Source organism: Abrus precatorius, unplaced genomic scaffold (assembly GCF_003935025.1).
Source record: "Abrus precatorius isolate BTA unplaced genomic scaffold, Abrus_2018 Scaffold7, whole genome shotgun sequence".
NCBI classification, from domain to species: Eukaryota; Viridiplantae; Streptophyta; class Magnoliopsida; order Fabales; family Fabaceae; genus Abrus; species Abrus precatorius.
Window position 1 is genome coordinate 35,742,550 of NW_020874417.1, and position 22,853 is coordinate 35,765,402.

The following is a 22,853-nucleotide window of genomic DNA, read 5'->3' on the forward strand; positions in this document are numbered from 1 at the left end:
CGAAAGTAGAATACAACATTGTCAATGCATGCTTCCCCTGATGGAGCCAATTGCTTGACTTTAGTTGTAATCGAGGACCTACGGTAGTGGATCCTATGCTTGTAATCTTTCGGATAATAATAACTATGAGGAGTAAATAATAAGTTCTCAACATCTACGCAGCCTTCACTCACTCATCTGCTTAAGCCAGCCAAGTCACGTACTCACAGTCGTTGAACCACCCACTACAACTTGGACATACATATCCTCAGCTTGGCTCGCTTAATTTCTTGAAGCTGTACCAACCAAGCGCCCCCATAAGCACTATTAACATAGTTGAACCATTCAATTAATTTAAGTTCCTGGTTTAGTAAGCAACTTGAAAGAATAATTCATATGTAGAAAAAAACAACCAAGCATTATGTCAGTATATATGTGGGTCCCCCTCCAATACATTAGTGAAAGAATAATCTCCGTTAACATAGGCTAGCTAAAACCCTTTTTTCACTTTTTATGCTATTTTATCATAATTGCTCCATTTTGTGCCCACTAATAGCAGAAGCTACGAGCATCCCAAGTGATGAAATTAATCTCTCAGCGTAGAAAGTGCTTTTCATAGATCATTTTCTGGTGCACGATGGGTTATTAAACCTACATAGGCTATGTTGGAGACGGGTACACTGCTAAACCTAAACAGTGGCATGGCTTTTGAAGATGGTTCTGAAAAGGAGCTACAGAAAGTTGGTCTAAAATTCTCAAAGAGTTTTCCTCTTTCTGGGTCTACCCTGGCATCTATGGAGTCTTTGTCCCTGCCACCGGTATGGAAAATATATGGACCTCTAACCCTATTTTTGGTTATGAATTTCTATATAATAATATGATGGTTTGCTTGTTTTGGTGACAACAGGTTCAGGAGGTTGTTCTTTCTGCAGATATGCAGTGTGAGAAGTGCCGGAAGAGGGTTGCTCATATTATTACTAAAATGAATGGTGAGTAAGCTTGTTTGTTACATTACCAATACCTGCATGAAGGAGATTTGTGAGTGGGGATAAGTGTGTTTCACAAGATGATTGATTGCGAAATTGTTGATTGGTTTTGGGCGCTGTGGAAAAATCTTTTCTTACAAGCACCGTACCCTCCTGTTTGTTTCTCAATAAGGGGTTAGAGAAGAAAGAGAGAGGAAAAACATAATGAATGTCCCTTAATTGTTTTTGTTCCCACTTTAGAATAGGTAGCATGTGTTTTGGTTGCAAGTCCGGGGAACAGGGGACACTCTTAATTTATAACTATGACTATTGTTACTTCTTTTTTTTATTTGTTTATTTCTTAAAACGGTTTTATTAACTTTGGCATTTAAAATAAGTATGCAAATATAATAAATTTTTATTTAAAACCATAAAGTATAATGATTTTTTAATAAAAATTACGGAGTATTATATATTTAATCTCAATTCGTAGAGCTAACTTATTTTTTAAACTTATTTATATGTCTACTTAAAAGTAGAAGCCAATATTCATTATTGTGATTATTATTAATTATATTTTTATCTTTACTTAATTCTTATATATTTAACATAATTATGATAAACGAAATAGATATAATAGTGATGAAATTCACATTAGAAAGTTGATAACATGTATAAATGAAGATATTAATTATATTTATTGTTTTGTCTGTTATTATCTTAAATGGATAAATAAAGAGGGGTGGGGGGTATTTTATTTACTTTGTATTGGACCACCCTCCGATAAATCTTGTATCAGTTTTTTTTGTTGAAACTTTCTTTACCACCTTTGCATTCTCGTAATTTTTTATTTCCAAACTTACCTTCTAGTCAAACAGAAATCACCTGAAAAACTATGTTTGTTCATGACATTTTAGCAGTGCACTTGTTTTATTACAAAAAGGATGTTATTCAAGTATCATTTTTATTTTTTTCCATTGTTTTCTCTTACGATAATAAAACAAGAGAAATTCACCCCTAAATTAAGTATTACGGAAAATGCTGTGGAAGAATAATTTTTTTTTACGATAGCTTCACGGTGGTTTGGTTGTTTGTATCATTAGAAAATGATAACTCACTTTTTATGCGTTAATAGAACCAATTTACCTGTGCATATTTCACATTTTTTATTTGAAAAAATCAGTAATGCTTTTAGTTTAATAATCTTGAGATGCAATTGTAATGGTATTATGTGGTTAGCTCTCATACATGCCCACTTGTTTTGATTCTTCAGCAGAGACAGAGTCCGTGGTGGTGAATGTGTTGGAAAAAAAGGTGGTGCTTACTTTTAGATTACCAACTATTGGTAAAGTAATTTCACAGCAAATTGCTCCCGTCAACAGGACTCCTCTCCCTAAAGGTGCTATTATCAAGCGAATCTTTCGCTCTTCCCGTAATTAACTAAGACGGAGAAAGGATCCACATGTGCATAAGATTCGGCGAATTGATTTGACAATGTACAGCAGAAAGTTTATTGTATTCATGATTGAATTTGTTTTGTAATTGCTTTCCTAATTTGGCATATTGGGCATGGGCATTCCCAAAGACTGACAAGGGATTTTATTGAATTGTGTATTTGAGGGATGCTTATTTTAAATAGTTAAACGAAATTAAAATGTGTGTTCAATAAATTTTATATCAAAATGTGTTGCGCAATAAGAGGAATTTATTCTGACATCAGCACCAAATCAAAATATTTGTCCACTGTAGAAAGTAAGCACCTTTCTCCTAAGGCAGCTTTATCAAAATAATATGCTTCAGTTTTTCAGTGTTGCTTTAGGTAATGGCAATGCAAATCGTGGACATCAAGAGATGCTTCCCTCTGTAATGATGTGGAATTTTTATTTAAATAAACTTTCGTTTAAGAAAACGCACTCACTCCTGCATTCTTTACCCTCCTTAGCGAGACATACATGAATAAAAGTGTCGTTTTAATTAATAACATAATAAAAAAATTATTCGTGTAATATTAAGCATTATTAATTATAGTTTAATTTTAAAATAATCATTATAAAAAATAAGTTTTTAATAATGTGATAATCTATATAATTGAGTGATAACATAGTTTTTGTTTATACTGTTAATAAATTTAAATTAAATTTATTAATTATTTTTATAATTCCTTTTATGAATTTGTCTTTTGGGCGTATGTATTATCGTATTTACCTGACTGGGATCAGTCGAATCTATGATGCCGTAACCGCCTAATCGTCAACTTAGGCGCAAACGATTAGTAGTAAAAAACACGCTCTTTCGATTTTTTGGAAGATAATTTAAAAATGTTTTATATACGGGCACGCATGAAAGGCACGTGCGATCATAGTCAGTTGTAGGTCACGTTCGTGAATCTGATCCAATACGGAACCTGCGCGCGTGCTACAGCCATTCACTCTTCTTTCATATTAGCTTCATATTCAAGCAGAAAACCTACAAACCCTAACCCTAACCCTAATTCCCTTATCCGATCATGGCCACCAATGCCTGTGACTCTCGTCGCAAGCATCACCGATCATCCTCTCCGGAGGAAATGGAGAAATCCTCGAAGCGACACAAGCACCGCCACCATAGTCACCGCCACCGCCACGGAAGCAAAAAACGCGAGGCAGAGATTGAATACGATGAAGGAACGGTTGCTGCGGTTCCGTCTCCAACTCCCCCTCCTAATCTTCGTCCGCACAGCCATCTCCCTGACGACGATGTGGAGGAGGGAGAAATCCTCGAAGATGAGGCTTTTGACGGCGAAGTTGGAAAAAAGCAGACGGAATCTGATGTCGAACCGGGTGAAATCAAGGTGACAGGAGATCGAGATGCTCGATCTGATAATCGAATTTGTTTGTTTGTTCTTTCTTAATTTTGTGTATTGCTTCATGTGACATCTGTTTGGTTGCTGAGAAAGCAGAGGCCATTGGAATGAATTTCAAAGAATTTTTTGCTTTCGTAATTGTGTTGTTTTGGTTGCGATTTTTTTTAATTTGTGTCGCAGTATTAGGTATTTCAGTGTATCTCACTTCATCTCGGTGACCAAACAGAGCACTGTGATTCTTTGTTTTCGGACAGTATAATGATTTTTTTATTCATGAGAGCTTGGTATAGTACCCTGTCAGTGTCTCATAGATATGTAAGAACCTGGTTGCACTACACGAACATGAGTGAGTTGCAAAAGAAGTCTCTCTAGGCGTTTCAGTGAAGACTGGTGGCTTACAGTTAATTTGTAAGAGCTGGTTATGTGTTTTGTAAATTTATTTTTGCCCATGGACTGATTTAAATGCATTCTTTAGTTTATTTAGCTTAAACTTCCGCATTTTAATTTTCAACATTTGCACTCAATTTCTTCTTGTGCTGGGCAGGAACGCTTTACTAAAAAAAATTCAGAAGCTAGAGATAAGGACATTAGCAGTGATGATGGTTCTCCTAACCATGGTGCCAGGCCTAAAGATGGAAAGAATGCTCGAGCTAGTACTGATGGTGTGGGCAATGGTTATTTGGATCCTAGATCTTCCAAAGGGGATAAGTGGCAGAATGGGGAACTTGGACATTTTAAAGGAAATAAGAAACTAAAAGGTGACTTTGATGACAAAACACTGGAGGCTAATTCAAGAACAGTATGTTACCAGAGGAACTCATCCTCGGAAAGTGGAGGAGAAAAATATAGAATGTTAGGAAATTCTCCTTCTCATGATAGATATAGAAGTCGATCAAGATCAACTGGTCATACTAGGGACAGATCTCGTTCTCGTAGTATCGTAGAAGAGTATGCTCATTCCAAGAGAAAGCACTCTGGGGATCAAGGGTCCCTTTATTATACTGGAAGACATAAGACTGATTATGACCACGATGAGGAAAAAGTGAGGGCACATGGAAGAGAGCATGGTCATGGCAATATAGATTTGGTGGTAGATGATAGAAGGGACTACAGTACCAGATATCTCAGTCGGGAGGCCCGGGATAGGGATAGGAGTAGGGAGTCTAGGGACAGAGATGTGGATAGAGACTTATACAGAGAAAGGAGACAAGAGGAAACAAGCAGGGGTAAGGAGATTGAGTGGGAGCGCAAAAGAGTAAAAGAAAGTGATAGGAGCCATGAGAGGTATAGAAGGGATGTAGAAAATGATAGGAGCAGGGAAAGGGAGGATGATCGGGACAGGAGACGAGAAAAGGAAAGGGAGATGGTATTTGAGAGGGATAGGAGAAGGGAGAAGGAAAGAGATAGAAGTAGGGACAGAACAAGGGGTAGCGAGAGAGATAGAGACCTGGAGAATGAAAGGGTTGGTAAGAATCGGGGAAGGGATAACATTAAGGAGAGGGAAAGGCGAGATGATAGATATAAGTACAAGGATAGAGACACTTCAAATGGTAAGGATAGGCATCTACGTCATGAGGATGGTAATGAGAACGGAGATAAATATAGAAAACATTCAAGACATGAAGAAAATGAATACCATCGGGAAAGAAAAAGAAATTCTGATAATCCTCCAAAGTTTTATAATTCAATGGGAAGTACTATGGAAGAGGATGCAAGCAAACTAACAAGGTATTTTTATTACCTAATAGCACTTACCTTTAAGTTCCTTCTTTTGTTCCCTTTTTAAATTCTTTCCAGTGTACTCTTTATATTTTATTTGATTTTGAGGTATATTGATTGCAGCAGTGAGGTTGAACCGGATGACCTAGAGGAAGATACATTGCACTTACCTGAGCAAGAAGAAGAAGATCTCAACAGGATCAAAGAAGAGAGTAGAAGAAGAAGGGAAGCAATAATGGAGAAATACAAGAAGCAGCATCAGCAAGTAGAACAAGAGGTTGGAAATGAAGGAAAAGGTATTATTTGCCCCCTTTTATTTTGACTGATAGTACTAGTTAAAATGACTTTTGGTTACAAGTTAAAATTCATTGTCTTGTCTTTATCTCTAGCCTACTCGTCACCATTTTGATTTTCAAATCATTACTTTATATCTTTGGTCTAATTCAATGTCACCTTTTTTGTTTGTTTTTTAAAAACACAGAACTACTCTATGAACTGAATATTTGGAATGTAACATTTTTTGACCCCATAAGTATGCATGAACCAAGGGATGTAAATCTGACATTATTATTACCATTATTATGACAAGAATCAAATTATTGTAAGAGTAACTTTGGCAAGAGTTACTTTGTTTAATAACTCTTTATAAATATTGAATTTCATCAATCCAATCATTGAATAATGTGATAAGTTCATGCTGATTATGCATATCAAGTTTTACGTAAATTAAACTTTCATAGATATATAATTTTATAATCAATTTTTACTTATATTTTAAAAAAGTATATTTATATTTTAAAATAAAGTTGTTCAATGAATTGTTAATTAGTTTTTAATTTGTATGATTTTTTGTAGACTTAATCTATTTAAGAACTTTTAATTTAATGGTTAGATTGGTAAAATTCAATGTTTATAAAGAGTTAGTAAGCATACAAACTCTTGTCGGAGTTACTCTTGGAGTAATTTGATCTCTGCCCTTATTATTATGATTTTTTTATTGAATTCTAAAATTTTAAAAATTGGAAATCTTATGAAATTATGGATATGTTAAGGTGTTAATCATTGTTTCATTCTCTGCTATTATCCTCCTGTTGGGACTACTTTTAGTAACTTTGTAATGCACTGTTATTAGACAAGGATACAGGCATTCCTACAAACATTTCTGAAGCACGTGATGGTAAGAAGGGTGTTGATTATGAGGAGCCATCATTTGCTGTTGGGAAATCTCCTGAAAATGTGAACGTTGCTTCTAAGAAGATATCTGGGGCTGGAGGCCTGGGAGAGGGTACTCCAAAGGTTTGCCCCTAATTGCTTTTAAATTTGTGAAGTAAATATTACTAAATTAGATGAATTTTTCATATTTATATCTATTTAATTATGAACTCATTTATTATACTTACAGAGTGAGAGGTCTGATGACAAGTTTTGTGATGATATATTTGGTGAGACACCTACAGGAGTTCGGAAATCAGTAAGTGTTTGGTTAAACTATTCTAACTTTGAATAGCGGCAGCTGTGTGTGTCCCCTTAATTCTATAAGATTCTGACTTTGTAGTATGTTATGATATGATATCGTATTTGATTATGGATGAATCTAAAACTTCCTGGATGGTAATCTAGAAAGCTATCTTATGCATCCTTATCTGACATAACCAAATTTATTACATTTATTTACCTCTCTTATTACTTCAACATTTTTTTAAGCTTAACTTGCACTGTTAAACCAGTCTTTTTTTTTTAATGGTATATTATTATTAAGATTTCCAACCTTCTTTTCAGGGAAAAGGAGATGGTTTACTGATTGAGAGGGTTGACCTACATGACAATTGGGATGACGCAGAAGGGTATTACAGTAAGTATCTTTAGTTATCTCTAAGGCATTTTGAGTAGATCTGCTGATTAAACTTGTAAAAGTGTTAAATATGATGTCAAAAATCTCAGGGAGCTATCACATTTCTGTTGGAATTATTGGTCAACTATTATATGCAATATCTCTGGATATATGTGTTTCCCTGTTCATTGTGTTATGTTGTGACATTGTTATGCAGGCTATCGTTTTGGTGAAATACTTGATGGCCGATATGAAGTCACTGCTGCACACGGAAGGGGTGTCTTTTCAACAGTTGTTCGGGCAAAGAACCTTAAGATAGGAAATGGCGAGCCAGAAGAAGTGGCAATAAAAATTATTCGTAATAATGACACCATGTGAGTGATCTTTATCTCCTGGGAATCCTCAGTAAACTATTTTTTGCTTTTGGGCTGTGTTTTTGACTCAATGTTATATGTTTATGTGGCATAGGTACAAGGCTGGTATGGATGAATTGGTCATATTAAAGAAATTAGTAGGTGCAGATCCAGATGATAAGCGTCATTGTGTTCGTTTCCTTTCAAGTTTTAGATACAGGAATCATCTTTGTTTAGTTTTTGAATCTCTTAATATGAATCTGCGTGAAGTTTTAAAGAAGTTTGGTCGCAATATTGGCCTTAGGCTAACAGCTGTGAGAGCATATGCAAAACAGCTTTTTATTGCACTGAAGCATCTCCGGAACTGTGGTGTTCTTCATTGTGATATAAAGCCAGATAATATGTTGGTATGCCTAAGATACTCTCTATGGTTAGATTATTTCTTTTCATAGTTTGTTTATTTCAAGAAGAAATATCTATTAACTAACTTTTCTTCTTCTTCAATTTCCATTTTTGACAAGGTAAATGAGGCCAAAAATGTTTTGAAGCTTTGTGACTTTGGTAATGCCATGTTTGCTGGTAAAAATGAAGTTACACCATATCTTGTGAGTCGTTTTTATCGTGCCCCTGAAATAAGTAAGTTCCATTCATTGTACTTATGATTTCATCATTCCAACCTCCATTTTTCTTGGTGAATATTTTATGGTTGCCAACCGTTTGGGCTTTTGAATCTTTCTATGCAGTACTTGGCTTGCCGTATGATCATCCATTGGATATTTGGTCTGTAGGCTGTTGTTTGTATGAATTGCATACAGGGAAGGTTCTTTTCCCTGGACTTACAAACAATGACATGCTCCGGCTTCAGATGGAATTGAAGGGCCCTTTTCCGAAGAAGATGCTACGTAAGGTAAACATTATTGAGTATGAATTGTTGGTGTTTAGTCACTGTTTGAGTGTTGAGTATAAATTATTTTAGTGCTTTTGTATTTATCGTGTCTTTCCATTTTTGGCTGTACCTTCAATGGAATTTGAGTTGCGAATGAATATGATGCATTTTTAATGAAATCTAGTTATTTTTTACTATCTTCCTTGCAGGGAGCATTTACTGAACAGCATTTTGATCAGGACCTAAATTTTCTTGCGACTGAGGAGGATCCTGTAACCAAAAAGGTGAGCTAGAATTTAGATTGTATTTCAAGGAATTCAGTTGCCAATGTTTGATTAAATGGATTTTTTTAGAGTTTGAAATGACGGTGGTAATATTTTTCTAGACCATAAAGCGGCTGATTCTCAACATTAAGCCAAAAGATATTGGGACACTCATCACTGGCTCGCCTGGGGAGGATCCAAAAATGTTATCCAACTTTAAAGATCTTCTGGAAAAAGTTTTTGTCTTGGATCCAGACAAGAGGCTGACAGTGTCACAAGCTCTGAACCACCCATTCATCACTGGCAAGTGAACAATGTTGCTGAATTTGACTCCCGAAATGATATACACTGATATTTGTACATAATGATCCAATTAATATTGAGGTTCTAATCATTTGGCACTATTTATCTTCTGTGTATGGCCCAAGGAGTGTCATCACAGTTGTCAGCCTGTTGAAGTGAAAAAGGGTGATGTCTCTACAGGCGTACACTTTACTGGCGGTTCTTTCAGTGGAATGTACTGTTTCTATTGTAAGACAACTTGCCAATGGCAGTTTCCTTTAGTGTAGCTGTATTTGTACTTCAAACATTGCTCTTCCAATTAAATTCTTGGAAAATTTTATGAGAAGTTTAATTTTGTATTACTTTGCAGAAGAGAGACTAGTTTATTCTTTATTCTTTTTTCTATTTTATATTTCTGGTTCTAATTGTATGTAATTTTTGTTGTGCTTGGTTATACCTGCGTAGATTATATTCTTATCCTCACTTTTCATTATTTAAACCATTTCATTTAACTTCCTTGAATTCTGGAGATTCTAATTTAATTTCTCATTCAGGAGACATATCACTGCTTTGAGGCAGCCCTTCCATGCTTAGATGCTTAAAAGGAACCCAGGAGAAGGTACCTTGGTTTGTTTATTGGGAGATTAATTTCACTGTGCTAGAATAACTGCCACGTTTGAGTAGGATTTTGTTAAGATGAGCCTGAATGGTCTTTTTTCAGTCATCAGGATAACCAATGGTTGTTGGTGCTGTTTGAGCACATGTAAGCACAGTAATTGTTTTGTTTATTAGTGAGGTACATGAGTTTAGGGGCAGTGGTTAGTGTCAAAACCGCATCCTCATCCAGATACAGGTGCCACTAGGCCAAATGTCCAATTGCTACTGCCTTTGCAATAGTTCAGTATAAGTGGTAGAATTTCAAGTGCTGCCTTTTCTGCTTCTTTCAGTTATGACTCCAGTTAGGCATGTAGATATCTCATTTCTTGGATTGTACTTGAACATCTCTTTGTATTTGATGTCTAGTATTCTTTTGTTAGCATTTATTTTCTTAAATTTACCTATATGCATATCCTAATGACGTTGTATTGCGTCTTATCCATGGCGGCTCATTCTGGAGGCAATTCCACTGGACATCTTTGGCTGTATTCTTGAAGTGAATTAATATCACGGTAAGCTTGCTGTATGGATTAGAGGAAATGCTGCTTTTATTTGCAAAATTTTTATGGTTCTAATTCCTTTTTCATTTTTTCAATTCTTCTAGGTTCTGTGTCTTGCTCCTGCAATTTTTGTAAGTATATTCATGTCCAATTCCTTTCTCATCTTTGTCAGTATTTATGGCATTGATGTCCCTTGGCATACAGTTTCTAATATGGTCATTCCTAGTTCTTAATTTTGTTTTGAAATTAAATAAATATCAAGTTTACAATTGCATTAAAATTTTCCTGCTGTGTTTCTGTTGTGATTTAGGTGGTGTGTAGGACAGCTTTCTCATTATAGGGTTTTGTGCCTTTGTTTTTTCGTCTTATTTATAAGCATGGTTTTTGTGGCTATGCTCCAGTTTTGTGTTGTCCTAGACACTTGACATTGTTTTCTGTACCATATCCTTGTACTTTTAGTAAATGGAATGGAGTTGTATTTTTTAGTAAAATTCATTTCTTGAGGTGTGCAATACACACTTGGATACTCACTCTCCCCTTAAATTTGGATGAAGGCGAGAAAATAAAATAGCTTTAAAATTTTGTATAAAATACTCATTGGCCATTACTTATGATAGCATATTATGACATTTGATTTATATAGATGATCTCACTCAGTTAAAAAAAGACTTTGCTTAGAGGGAAAAAAACTTGAGTAGTTGTCCTTGTTATAGCCATAATTTACAAATTTTGGAGTCCTATTTTTTGGATAAATCATGTATCTTTGCGAAACAATAACTATCTCAAGTATTTTCTTATTAAAAAAGTAGATATGCACATTGGTTGTCCAACTTGTGATGGACAACTTTCGAAATGGGATTATCCTTTTGTGTGGGTAGTTTCTACCTTACATTATCTAGAAAACTCTGTTTTGCTTGATATGTGTCACTGTTTGATAACCTGATCTCTTCATATACCTCTTTCTGTCGTGTAGTGTTGTGTGACTTGAATGGTAATTTTCCACAGGGAAGTAAAGCATTTTTCTGTAGTGTACTTAGAAGAATGTCGATTTTATACTGTATTTAATTTGAAGTGTTTATGTTTCATTAATATGAATTCAGAGAGTGCCAATTTTACTGGTTAAATCGCCATTCCATACTATTCTCATGATTATATGGTGCAATCTTGCAGTACTCCCACTTGCATGGTAGATGTAGTTTTCTACTTTTCTATTGCATGGTAGGTGACAGGTCCTGATGCACCAAAAGTATGGGGTTAATATAGATAGTGCAAAACTCTAATTGCAGTGGTAAAAACAGCAGGAAAGATTGGAAATATAAAGGAACCATGATTGCTTCTCTGCTCCAAGGCCTAGGCCTCCTTCGTTTCCATCACTGAATTTTGTCCCCGCTGGCCCAGCACTCCAGCCCCACCCATCATATTCTCTCCTATCTTATCGTTTCCCACTCCCCTTTCACCTATTCCCTGTTGCCATGCATCAAAACCACCTTAAAAACCACACATATCCGGAGCTTATGTTCGGAATATACATTTAACTGCAAATATTCATATGGTGGACATGGTAAAGAGAAATCACTGACTAAAGTAATATGGGGTGTGACTTTACCGAACCATTTTAAAAGGAAAGTAGTGCTGAATTGTCCCAAGTTGATATTTCTACCCCTTATAATGAATTTATCACGTAATATCAATTTTATATTTTCAAACATCTCAAAATATTTTGTTGATGGGGTCACTTGGTGACTTAAAAAGGCTAGGAATTATTTTGATCGTTCTTTATAGAGGGGGTAATTCATAAAGAGCCCATACCTCAAGTTAAGAAATATTTATATTTTAAGCAACGTTAGCAACACCCTTTTTTAAGTGAGACTATTATTAAGTAATATTTATGTGGGACCTGTTAAATAAGGAATAAGACTCGTTAAATAAGAAATTATGTCTATATTTAGTGGATCTTATATAAATTTTACGTAATAGTAACTAATGTATGGGAGAATGTGTTTTAGCATTTCTCTTCTAGTTTTTGTTGACTAGGAATGTTAGGCTGAATTTTATTTCGGATTTTTTTTTCAATAATGAGACAAAGGTGCGAAGTCCTCGGGTAGGACAGTAAGCCTAATCTGAATTATGTTTATGAACCGCACAGCTGAGCTGTGTGACAGTGAATGGTAAACTTCCCTCTGAGAAACAACCTCAACCTTGGGTTGCTAAACGTTGTAGCTCTGTTGCCCTCAATCCTCAACAAAGCCCATGTCCACTTGTCTCTGATTCCCCACTCTGTTCAGACTTCCCGAATGACTCTGTCATGGCACATTGGCACTTTACCAAAAACTGATGTCAGCCAGGTAGGTACCCAAACCAGATAATGTAACTCTTGTATCTATAATACTAAGGTTTGACCAGTTGAAAACAAGCAATTGGGTCAATATATGGATAATGGAAATTCAATATGGGGTCTGAGGATAAATGATGAGGAATCACTGTATTGCACTGATGGAGTTCGTCATCTCATAAAGCGGAGGATAGAATATGATTCAGGAAATCAAGGGGCAGACACCCAGCATTATTCATAAAACATGAGTGTTGCGGAATGCCGCGGTGTCTTGATAAATGATATATGGTTAGCAGTGGCGAGGCATTATAGGTTGGAGTAACAGGAGATCGTGGATATGCTGTATTATGTTGTTGTGATAATTAGTGCTGGTTGTGGAAATTTAATTTGCGTATCATGTTTTGCTTATTTATGAAGCACATGAGCCATTTTACTCTGTTGAATGCTCTGTGCCTTCCTTTTGTGTGGTTTCTTGGGAAGTAGGATGTGTGATCACCTGGTTAGCACACTTGTCAATAATAGTAAAGTTAGTATTTTTTTTTTAATATCAGAAATAGTGGTGTTAGTTGAATCCCTGAAACCCCACCTCCGTTCTCTTTCGCATGGACTACGCTTCTAGATAAAAATGGGTAATTGATATTATGGAGATGATGGATATTGGATCTTCAAGGGAAAAAAATTAATCCTGTGTACAGATTTTTGTATGACCTTGCTCATTAGAAGTATTCGTGTAAAGTTTGTCATGTGTAAAATTTACGGAGATAATTGTATGTAAAGTTTCCTATCGACGGCCTGGAATGGCTCAATATGTGTCGTTACTCGGTAGTTTAAAGTGAAACCGACTGGCAAAATGGGATGACTCGTTTTGACCCTCTAGAAAAGGGTCAAGTCAATCCGCCTCATTTTGAAATAAAAGTTGGATCAAAGTTACCTAACTTGCTTCAGAGGGGATTGGTAGATTGACCTCCCTGAAAAGTAAGAAAATGAAAAATTCATTAATTGAAATCATAAATTAGTTATCATAAGCATAAACACAGGTCATTTACATTTTATTTGTCTCGTGTGTACAGCATACTCATTTACATTTACATTTTAATTGTCTTGCGTTCAATCATTAGTTAAAGACAAATAATTATTCTTATGTTCCAAATGTCTCATTCCCCACCGTTATCATTTTCTGCATAAACTATATTAGATATGGATGGCTCCACTCTTGATTCATCGTTGACATTTTTATCTAAAATCATAAATAAGAAAAATAGCCTAGTGATTTGAATTCAAAGTAATACAATAATTTATTTAAATTAATAAAATTATCATCAACAACAAAACCATACAACCTATTGTTAGTAAAATCAAGGCTTGACATTCTTCAATAAAGATTGACTTCTATACCTATTAAGGATAAATGTTGACTCAGATGCCATAATGGCCATGAAAATGAAGTTATGGATCATTACTGATAAATTTGAAAAGTAATTATGAGCATGTCTCAACCATTGTAATACATTTAAATTTTCATAAATTTTAAAATTATATTTGTTTCATCTAAATAAATATCAAGCTGGGACTTCAGTTTTAGTTTTGAGTTATTGATTGTGCATTTTTAATTTATATTATTCTTGACAGCAGAAACACATGGAAATTTAATACTTGATTAAGTAAGTAAATAGGAGATTATTAAGAAATTTATTAAGAAAAATGTAATGTTGAGAAAACAAATTTTATTCGTAACTAATAGAAAATAAAGACATGTTAAATAGAAAATAAAAATATATTAAAATTAATTTATAGTTTTTTTTGCCTCACATATGTTCGATACTTTTTTTGACGCAATATAATTAATAACATCGTTTGATGCATCTAAGTATTTTAATAGGATATTTTTTTACATCCCTTAACTTTTATACACAAACAGCGTTAAGAGGTGAATGAGGAGGGTATGAAGGTGTAGTATAGTTGCTCTTTTATCGTATATAAAATAATTCAGGTAGAAATAATACCCCAATGCTATAAAGAAGAAAGCGAAGAAAAAAAGTAAAGAATACTTCTAAAATTAATTTATTTTTTATTCTTATAAATTATCCTAATTATAATTTTTAAATATATTTGATTAAATTTTTGGTTCCTAAAAAATATTTTTTTATTTGATTCCTTATTTGTATTTTTTCAAATGAGTCCCTCATAACATATATTATTTGTTACAGAATGATTCTTTCTATTTATTTTTTTATCTACTCTAAATATCACAAAATTTATATTTAGTACCTCGTTTTAGGAGGACTGAATGAATAATTTACAATATTTATGAAGACTAAATAAAAAAATATACGTTTTTTAAGGGATAAAAAATTTACTTAAATTTTTTTAAACTAATCTATAAAAAATAAAAAATTATTAAAATACATATAAGAGAGATTATAAAAGCTTAATGCAAGACTTTGAACAAATTTAGATAAAGAAAACAGTTTTGTTTAAGCCAATGGTGGCCTACGTGTATTTGTTGACAATGCAGGATTACATGTTGGCATGGCCAATCATTACATAAATTTTACACAACCTCGTCCACGGGTGGCTTGGCTTGACCAAAGTATCCTTGGAAAAGACCTACTTGGACATGTCTGCTTCTTAAGCAAGTAAAATTAAACTAAATTAAAATATTAATCGCCTCACCAACTACAACTACACGTTTTGACTTCAAAAAATGGTTCATTCACCTATCACATTCATCTTTCTTCCTACCTTGGTTTGAAAAAATACTTTAACATAGCCCATGGATTCATCACAAACCATGCGGCACCTACCACTTCACCACTAATATATAAACTCATTAATTCCCTCCTCCAACCCACTCATCCATTAAATCCTAGCTAGCTTTTCTTCCCTCACAAAAATATGGGTCTTCAAAGCAAATCACTTTTTTTCATTCTTACTACAGTATTACTCATTTCAATCACAAAACTCTTACATTCTTATTTTTCTTTACCTTTTTCTCCATTCTATCTTTCTATTGCTGTTGCCACCATCATCACATACTTGTTTTCCTCAACCTCTTCTAAAAAGCACACAACCACTCTCCCTCCAGGCCCTCTCTGTGTGCCTATATTTGGTAACTGGTTACAAGTTGGCAATGACTTAAATCACCGTCTTCTAGCTTCAATGTCACAAAACTATGGACCCGTGTTCCTACTCAAACTTGGTTCCAAAAACTTGGTGGTTGTCTCAGACCCAGAACTTGCCACCCAAGTCCTCCACTCACAAGGTGTAGAATTCGGTTCTCGCCCACGAAACGTTGTGTTTGATATCTTCACAGGAAATGGCCAAGACATGGTCTTCACGGTTTATGGTGATCACTGGCGCAAAATGAGAAGAATAATGACACTGCCATTTTTCACAAACAAGGTTGTACACAACTATAGTAACATGTGGGAAGAAGAGATGGAGTTGGTTGTGCGTGACCTCAATGCCAATGAGAGAGTGAGAAGTGAAGGGATAGTTATCAGAAAGCGTCTTCAGCTGATGCTGTATAACATCATGTATAGAATGATGTTTGATGCCAAGTTTGAGTCTCAAGAAGACCCTTTGTTCATTCAGGCCACGCGCTTTAACTCTGAGAGAAGCCGTTTGGCTCAGAGTTTTGAATACAATTACGGAGACTTTATTCCTTTGCTAAGGCCATTTTTGAGGGGCTACCTCAACAAGTGTAAGGACTTGCAATCTAGGAGGTTGGCATTCTTCAACAACTACTACGTTGAGAAAAGAAGGTACATAATATTAATTAGCTTCAACTTTTTTTATATATAATAATTGCCGTCCAAAAATACCATTATCCATCATATTTAATCTTAACATGATTCAAATGGACACAATTTGCTTAACGTATTATAGTTATAATTAGTATTCAATTAATTTTTAATAATTATTATTAGAGTAAATTATCGAGATAAAAATAACAGTGACAGGAATGAAGTATCATTTTATAATAAGAATATATACTAATAGTACTTATAACACTATCAAAATTTTGTGTGATTACATATTATCATCTGTCAAATTAATCTTTAACATTTGAGAGATGGGAACTAATTTGATTGAAAATAATGCATATTTTCATAAACTTTTGAAGCATACTTTTTATTATTTGTACCATGGTCGGTGATATATCTTTCATAGACTGACTTAATTTTTTATTCTGTATGATATGCGTAGTTCCTTTTAATTTCTATTTATAATGTAAAGTTTTAATTTGTTGGTATGTTGATCTACAGAAAAATAATGGCCGCCGATGGGGAGAAGCACAAGATAACCTGTGCAATTGATCACATCATAGATGCTCAGATGAAGGGAGAAATAAGTGAAGAGAATGTAATATACATCGTAGAGAACATAAATGTTGCAGCAATAGAGACAACATTATGGTCCATGGAGTGGGCAATAGCAGAATTGGTGAATCATCCAACAGTGCAAAGCAAGATTCGTGATGAGATATCAAAAGTTCTTAAAGGGGAGGCAGTTACAGAATCCAACCTAAACCAGCTACCATACTTACAAGCCACAGTGAAAGAGACACTAAGACTACACACCCCAATACCTCTATTGGTGCCTCACATGAACCTTGAAGAAGCAAAACTAGGAGGTTATAAAATTCCAAAAGAGTCTAAGGTGGTAGTGAATGCATGGTGGCTTGCTAACAACCCATCATGGTGGAAAAACCCACATGAGTTTAGGCCTGAAAGGTTCTTGGAAGAGGAAAGTGCAACAGATGCTGTGGCTGGAGGCAAGGTTGATTTTAGGTTCGTGCCATTTGGTGTGGGTAGGAGGAGTTGCCCCGGGATCATTCTTGCATTACCAATATTGGGACTTGTCATTGCTAAGTTGGTGTCAAATTTTCATATGAGTCCTCCAAATGGGACAAAGATTGATGTGAGTGAAAAAGGAGGGCAATTTAGCTTGCACATTGCTAACCACTCTACTGTGTTGTTCCATCCAATTAGGACATGATGATTAATTTGGGTCATAACAAGCACTTGGCTCATGAAGTAGTCTTAGTCTCTGTGCTTTCCTAGATGAATTTCTTTCTCTCTTTCAATTAAAATTTGTGTGTAATGTTTCTCCTTAAAACAAATTTATTGTTTCTCTTTGTTTATTTGTAATGTTTTTTTTTTAATCCTACAATTTATATATACACTTTTATGATTAATCGTATTTCTTTGTTTTTTCCTATCAAATTTTACTTATTATATCTCCATTGTTTTCTTTTTGTTTCCTATCAAATGTGTTGTAAGATTTTATTGTGTGCATAGAATTTTTCAAAAGAAAAATACAGAAAGTAATCTAGTTGTACATTATCATGCCTTTAAAAAGGAGCAAATAATTGAGTGCATGCTATATTTAAAATTGAGTAAAATTAATCTTAATGAGTTATTAAATATTATTAAAATATGTTCTCTTTATTTTAAAAATATGAAATTTGTTTTTGTTTTAAAACAACTAACGCCCTGTGCAGAATGGCTATTGTATTTGTACGGTAAATGCTTTGTTTGTACTTTGTACGGTAGATGCTTTTTTGTCTGTACGCACGCCAAAGCTACTAATATAAACTCAGCAAAAATAAGTATCTACACACCTAGAGAGATAAAGAAATAAAAGGAAAAAAATTGTGATAAATAATATAATGTGATAGAAAAAATAAAATAAAGAAACAAGATTAACATATATATCTTCATTATTTAAGTATTTATGAATCATAACTAATTTTTATAATGTGAGAGAGATATTGAAATAAAATAACAAGAAATACACGATAGATAACGTGATAAAAAGAGATAAAAGAATAGATTATAAAAATGTACTACACTATATCATTATTTATGCCAAAAAGGAGATATTACGTTTTCTTTTGTTTGCTTAAATAAATGCATAAAAATTTAAATAAAGGATTTTTTTTTTCTTTTTGTGATCCTTTTAAGTTTTTTTTATCAAATTTATTTTTAATTAATTTTTTCCTTAAAATGTAGAGATTAAATAAAGTGAATTTTACTTATCATTCAAACAAAGTCCTTTTCAAGTACAGTTAAAAATAGATTTTGACCGACATATTTTTATCTCTATGCTATATTCTATTGGAAAGTCTTTAATCAATTGAGTTAAACAAGTATTTTATCATTAATAGTCTAGAATAGAAAAAGATTGAAAATGAGATTTATATAAAACATAATTAGATAAAAATAAAACAAGTTCTTATCTTATTTTATAATTAATGTTTAGTGAAAGAACAAATCAAATACATTATATTATTTTAATATATTTATTTTTTACACAAAATTTATACGATTATTTTTTTAAAATACAATAGAATAATAAAATAATAAGATAAAAATTAATTAAATAAATTAAAAGTTATCCTATTTATTAAAAGGTGGCTAAAAGTGTAACACTTGACTACATGCTAGTGACATCCGATAAAGCGCATGGTATGTAAACAATGGATTGTTTGAAGACAGTTTCAAATTTTAGTTTCCCAAAAATAACAATAACTGAACAAAGGTGTCATTTGGCGGGTTGGTGTGTGTGCTCTCTTCCTTCATTCTCTCCTTCGACTCTGTTTCCAATCTCATTATCATAACAACATAACGCAATCATAGACAACAACAATGGCAGCCAGAGTGGGCTCTTTCAGACACAGTTTCTTAGAGAAGAGCAGAGAGAGGCTCCTGTCTAAGAATCAATACCCAGAATTCGCCATCGACGACAATGTCGAACCCAATCGTTCCTTGCTCGACGCGCTTTCTGATCGCGTCATTGCCTTCCGCAATGGATGGAAAGACTTTGCCACCGAACTGTACGAGATGGGTCGCTCTGATCGACGCAAAGTTGTTTTCGCCATGAAAGCTGGCTTATCATTGGCTATTGTCTCGCTTGTCATTTATATTAAGGAAGAACAGCTTAGCAAGTACTCTATCTGGGCAATCCTCACTGTTGTCGTCGTTTTCGAATTCAGCATAGGTATTCTCTCATAACATGTCTGGTTCGGTCATCTTTTTGGTTGAAAAATAATAGCTTATAGAAATTACAAGAAATAGAATGTTAAAAAAAAAACTTCAAACATACATGTACCAGGAGGCTCTTTTGAATAATTTATTAAAAATACTATGAAGATAACTAATGATCATCATAATTTTTTTAGTTTAATAAATTTTATGATTAAATTTTTCGTGTGATAAGTGCACGTTGGATAAGTAGTTAGTTAAGCTGATTAAGTTTTTAAGACTTTTGTTATTTAGTCTTTAATTTATGTATTGCTTGATGAAAAAGTTCACTTTTTGGTTACGTTGGTGTAGGTGCAACGCTTAACAAAGGTTTCAATCGTGCTTTGGGAACAGTATCTGCTGGTGTGCTTGCTCTGGGTATTGCACAGTTTTCCGTGTTGGTTGGTGCTGTTGGTGGAGCTTTTGAGGAACTTGTTATTGTGGTCTTTATTTTTATTGCTGGTTGGACACTTCATTTCTTTCTAGTTTTGATGAAAATAATAGATTGCAATTGCAACTTTGTGATTGGTTATGATTGTGTAGTTGTGGGATGCAGGGTTTTGTGCAAGCTATGTGAAGCTGTTCCCTGCGATGAAGCAATATGAATATGGCTTTCGTGTATTCTTGTTGACATTTTGTATTGTATTGGTATCTGGGAGACACGGATTACAGTTTCTCACCACAGCTTTTTACAGATTGTTTCTTATTGGTGTTGGTGCTGGTGTAAGTTTGTTTGTGAATATTTGCATTTGCCCCATCTGGTCTGGAGAGGATCTACACAAATTGGTGGTGAAAAATTTCAATGGAGTTGCTGCATCTTTAGAAGGTTTGGTCAATTTACCTCAACATGAAAAAAAATGATGTTAAAAGTAGTGCCGAATTAAATATTATAGAAACTTATTTAAAGTTTATTTAGTTTATTCTTGCTGCTGACTTGCTAGGTTGGTTCCTGTGGCACTTCTTTGTTTAGGTTGTGTAAATGGGTACCTGCAATGCGTTGAATATGAGAGGGTTCCATCCAAAATACTTGTTTACCAAGCCTCTGATGACCCTCTTTATCGTGGTTATAGAACAGCAGTGCAATCTTCATCCCAAGAGGACACTCTGGTATTTGCTTTTCACACTTGTGTTTCCTTTTCCTCCCTTCTTCTAAGACTTAAAAAACTAGTGTCTACATTTTACAAGTAGTTTTGCTCTTGCAGGTGGATTTTGCCTTATGGGAGCCACCTCATGGTCCATACAAGATGTTCAATTATCCTTGGAGAAGCTACGTTACATTAAGTGGAGCATTGAGGCACTGTGCTTTCATGGTCATGGCAATGCATGGATGTATACTCTCCGAAATCCAGGTGAAGGGAAACTTTGCTTCTGTCATACCAGCTTATTCAGTTTATTGTAATTTTTGTTACTGTTCTACGTTACCTTGTTCGTTCGCTTAATTTATCCCGTTTCCTTTCACCAACATATAAGATTATATAACCTCCCCTTCCATGAAATCATTGCTCATTAGTTTCTATAGTTCTATTGCATTAACATATGTCAATGAGTTGTTACAGTATTACAAATCTGAATGTATTAGATTATTTATCTTACTAAATAATAATAATAATAATAGAGAATAAAATATAAATAAGATTAAGCTTAACTTAAATATTATATTAAAAAATTAAGTTTTATCTCATTTTAAAAGTTAACTCATAAGAAAAGGATTATCTAAATCTTATAAGAAGAATTTTGATTATACTACTAATTCATATTGGAAATTTTAATATGTATAAAGGTCAATAATAAATTACTTGAATGTTAATCTTTTTTAACAAGACTAATGATTTTAAAGTTTTTTTTAATACTATTTTCAGTTATATTTATAAGAAATAAATACTTAATTTATTAAAAAAATTATATATCATAAATATATATTTTTATTTTAAAAATTTTAATAATATTAATAGTGAAATTGATGTGTTATATATTAAATGAATAAATTTATTTTTTATGGATAAAAAGTGAGTACTTCTATAATGTAAATCGTACAATAAAGAATTGAATAAAAAATATTTAACAATTAATGCATCTATAAAAATATTATTAATTATTTTTTATTAATAATATCAGAAGTAATAATAACTAGGGTGTTATATTAAGGTAATGCTCTAATTGTAGTACTGGCTAATTTATGTGTTATTCATGCGGCAGGCGCCTCCTGAAAAGAGGCTAGCTTTCTATGAAGAACTTCAGAAGGTTGGTGTTGAAGGAGCAAAAGTATTGCGTCAACTTGGTAGCAAACTAGAAAAAATGGAAAAGCTAAGCACTGGTGACATTCTCTTAAATGCTCATGAAGCAGCTGAGCAATTGCAGATGAAGATTGATAGACTCTCATTCCTCCTAGTCAACTCAGAAAGCTGGGAAGCTGCAAGACAGGCTAAGGAAAATGAACAATCTGAAATTTTGATTGATGTTAAAGACAATGAGGACAAGCAACCTGAGATCACTTCCCTCAGTGAAATAGGGGATGATTCAAAACTCAATATAAGAGTAGATCCTTCCATGCCAGAATCTAGTTTTCCACAGATCATAAACAAGAGCTTTCTATCACGCCCACTTCTTTCTTTTTGTGCAGATGGCATAGTAAATGAATCAGAGTCCAAAGTATATGAAAGTGCTAGCTCCTTGTCTTTGGCTACTTTTACTTCCCTCTTAATTGAGTTTGTTGCAAGGCTTCAAAATCTTGTGGATGAATTCCAAAATCTTAGTGAGAAGGCAAATTTTACAGACCCTCTTGAACAACCATTGTTAAAGTAGGAGTTAGTGCCAATTTGGAACAGTCTTTACAGTTTACACTAGCCTTGTTTATAAATTAAAGGTCATGAAACATGACTAACATAGATCATTTGTTACATTTTTTATAAATAAATTTCAAGTTGAAGATGCATTTTTTTTCATGGCTTCTTTAAAGAAAATTCACAATTCATTCGGGAGAAGTTCGAGGATTAAAACAGACAATGTCAAAAAATATCTCATCTTTATTTTGATCTAACTATCTCTGATCTGTTTTACTTTGTTGAGGTGTCTGTTCTGCTGAAGTTCAGTATCATGAGCTTTTTAATGCAAAGATTCAATCAATTTTTAATGAAAAACATGTTATATGAGCATGGGGAAGGATTTTCAGGAAGACGATGAATTCAAGAACATGTGCGGAAATTCAATTGCTATAAA

The 22,853-nt window shown here is 33.8% G+C and overlaps 4 protein-coding genes and 1 long non-coding RNA gene across 15 annotated transcripts; 4 read left to right on the forward strand and 1 right to left on the reverse strand.

The window, feature by feature from the left end:
* Nucleotides 1–680: 680 nt before the first annotated feature.
* On the forward strand, nt 681–2,507 carry LOC113873717. The gene is made up of 3 exons (XM_027511977.1): nt 681–797; nt 887–968; nt 2,218–2,507. The coding sequence occupies exons 1-3, from the start codon at nt 681–683 to the stop codon at nt 2,382–2,384; spliced, it is 366 nt and encodes a 121-aa protein (XP_027367778.1). The 3' UTR covers nt 2,385–2,507.
* A 793-nt stretch (nt 2,508–3,300) lies between these two features.
* LOC113872658 (serine/threonine-protein kinase prpf4B-like) lies at nt 3,301–12,491 on the forward strand. 11 transcript variants are annotated; one of them, XM_027510373.1, is made up of 16 exons: nt 3,301–3,774; nt 4,331–5,514; nt 5,629–5,801; nt 6,638–6,801; nt 6,908–6,976; nt 7,285–7,357; nt 7,554–7,710; nt 7,805–8,096; nt 8,211–8,325; nt 8,433–8,596; nt 8,785–8,859; nt 8,961–9,369; nt 9,675–9,739; nt 10,238–10,289; nt 10,382–10,408; nt 10,588–10,932. In XM_027510373.1, exons 1-12 carry the CDS (start codon nt 3,451–3,453, stop codon nt 9,147–9,149), a joined length of 2,979 nt encoding a protein of 992 aa, XP_027366174.1. In that variant the 5' UTR covers nt 3,301–3,450; the 3' UTR covers nt 9,150–9,369; nt 9,675–9,739; nt 10,238–10,289; nt 10,382–10,408; nt 10,588–10,932. The 11 variants fall into 11 exon arrangements, with proteins under 11 accessions (XP_027366174.1, XP_027366167.1, XP_027366177.1 ...); XM_027510366.1 differs by lacking the exon at nt 10,588–10,932 and adding an exon at nt 12,358–12,482 and having other exon boundaries at nt 3,301–3,813; nt 4,328–5,514; nt 9,675–10,289; XM_027510376.1 differs by having other exon boundaries at nt 3,301–3,813; nt 4,328–5,514; nt 7,805–7,847; ... (1 more) ...; nt 9,675–10,289; nt 10,382–10,932.
* LOC113872660 lies at nt 12,359–13,108 on the reverse strand. Its single transcript, XR_003505900.1, has 2 exons — nt 12,598–13,108; nt 12,359–12,563 (listed from the first exon to the last, which is right to left on the reverse strand). It is a non-coding gene; the product is annotated as an uncharacterized LOC113872660 (long non-coding RNA).
* Nucleotides 13,109–15,504: 2,396 nt separating this feature from the next.
* Nucleotides 15,505–17,610, forward strand: LOC113872659 (cytochrome P450 CYP73A100-like). Its single transcript, XM_027510378.1, has 2 exons — nt 15,505–16,373; nt 16,878–17,610. The coding sequence occupies exons 1-2, from the start codon at nt 15,505–15,507 to the stop codon at nt 17,608–17,610; spliced, it is 1,602 nt and encodes a 533-aa protein (XP_027366179.1).
* A 1,652-nt stretch (nt 17,611–19,262) lies between these two features.
* LOC113871905 (aluminum-activated malate transporter 4-like) lies at nt 19,263–22,439 on the forward strand. The gene is made up of 6 exons (XM_027508996.1): nt 19,263–19,614; nt 19,950–20,099; nt 20,194–20,463; nt 20,608–20,744; nt 20,840–20,986; nt 21,834–22,439. The coding sequence occupies exons 1-6, from the start codon at nt 19,263–19,265 to the stop codon at nt 22,437–22,439; spliced, it is 1,662 nt and encodes a 553-aa protein (XP_027364797.1).
* Nucleotides 22,440–22,853: the final 414 nt, after the last annotated feature.

Excerpts from the sequence above, each read along its gene's own strand:
- LOC113871905 (XM_027508996.1), top strand. The coding sequence starts at position 19,263 with ATGGCAGCCAGAGTGGGCTCTTTCAGACACAGTTTCTTAGAGAAGAGC. Across the intron at positions 20,745-20,839 it reads CATCCCAAGAGGACACTCTG|GTGGATTTTGCCTTATGGGA; the intron begins GTATTTGCTTTT and ends TTGCTCTTGCAG. Across the intron at positions 20,987-21,833 it reads GTATACTCTCCGAAATCCAG|GCGCCTCCTGAAAAGAGGCT; the intron begins GTGAAGGGAAAC and ends TTCATGCGGCAG.
- LOC113872659 (XM_027510378.1), top strand. The coding sequence starts at position 15,505 with ATGGGTCTTCAAAGCAAATCACTTTTTTTCATTCTTACTACAGTATTA. Across the intron at positions 16,374-16,877 it reads TACTACGTTGAGAAAAGAAG|AAAAATAATGGCCGCCGATG; the intron begins GTACATAATATT and ends GTTGATCTACAG.
- LOC113872658 (XM_027510369.1), top strand. The coding sequence starts at position 3,451 with ATGGCCACCAATGCCTGTGACTCTCGTCGCAAGCATCACCGATCATCC. Across the intron at positions 5,802-6,637 it reads GGTTGGAAATGAAGGAAAAG|ACAAGGATACAGGCATTCCT; the intron begins GTATTATTTGCC and ends CACTGTTATTAG. Across the intron at positions 8,326-8,432 it reads TTATCGTGCCCCTGAAATAA|TACTTGGCTTGCCGTATGAT; the intron begins GTAAGTTCCATT and ends CTTTCTATGCAG.
- LOC113873717 (XM_027511977.1), top strand. The coding sequence starts at position 681 with ATGGCTTTTGAAGATGGTTCTGAAAAGGAGCTACAGAAAGTTGGTCTA. Across the intron at positions 798-886 it reads AGTCTTTGTCCCTGCCACCG|GTTCAGGAGGTTGTTCTTTC; the intron begins GTATGGAAAATA and ends TGGTGACAACAG. Across the intron at positions 969-2,217 it reads TATTATTACTAAAATGAATG|CAGAGACAGAGTCCGTGGTG; the intron begins GTGAGTAAGCTT and ends TTGATTCTTCAG.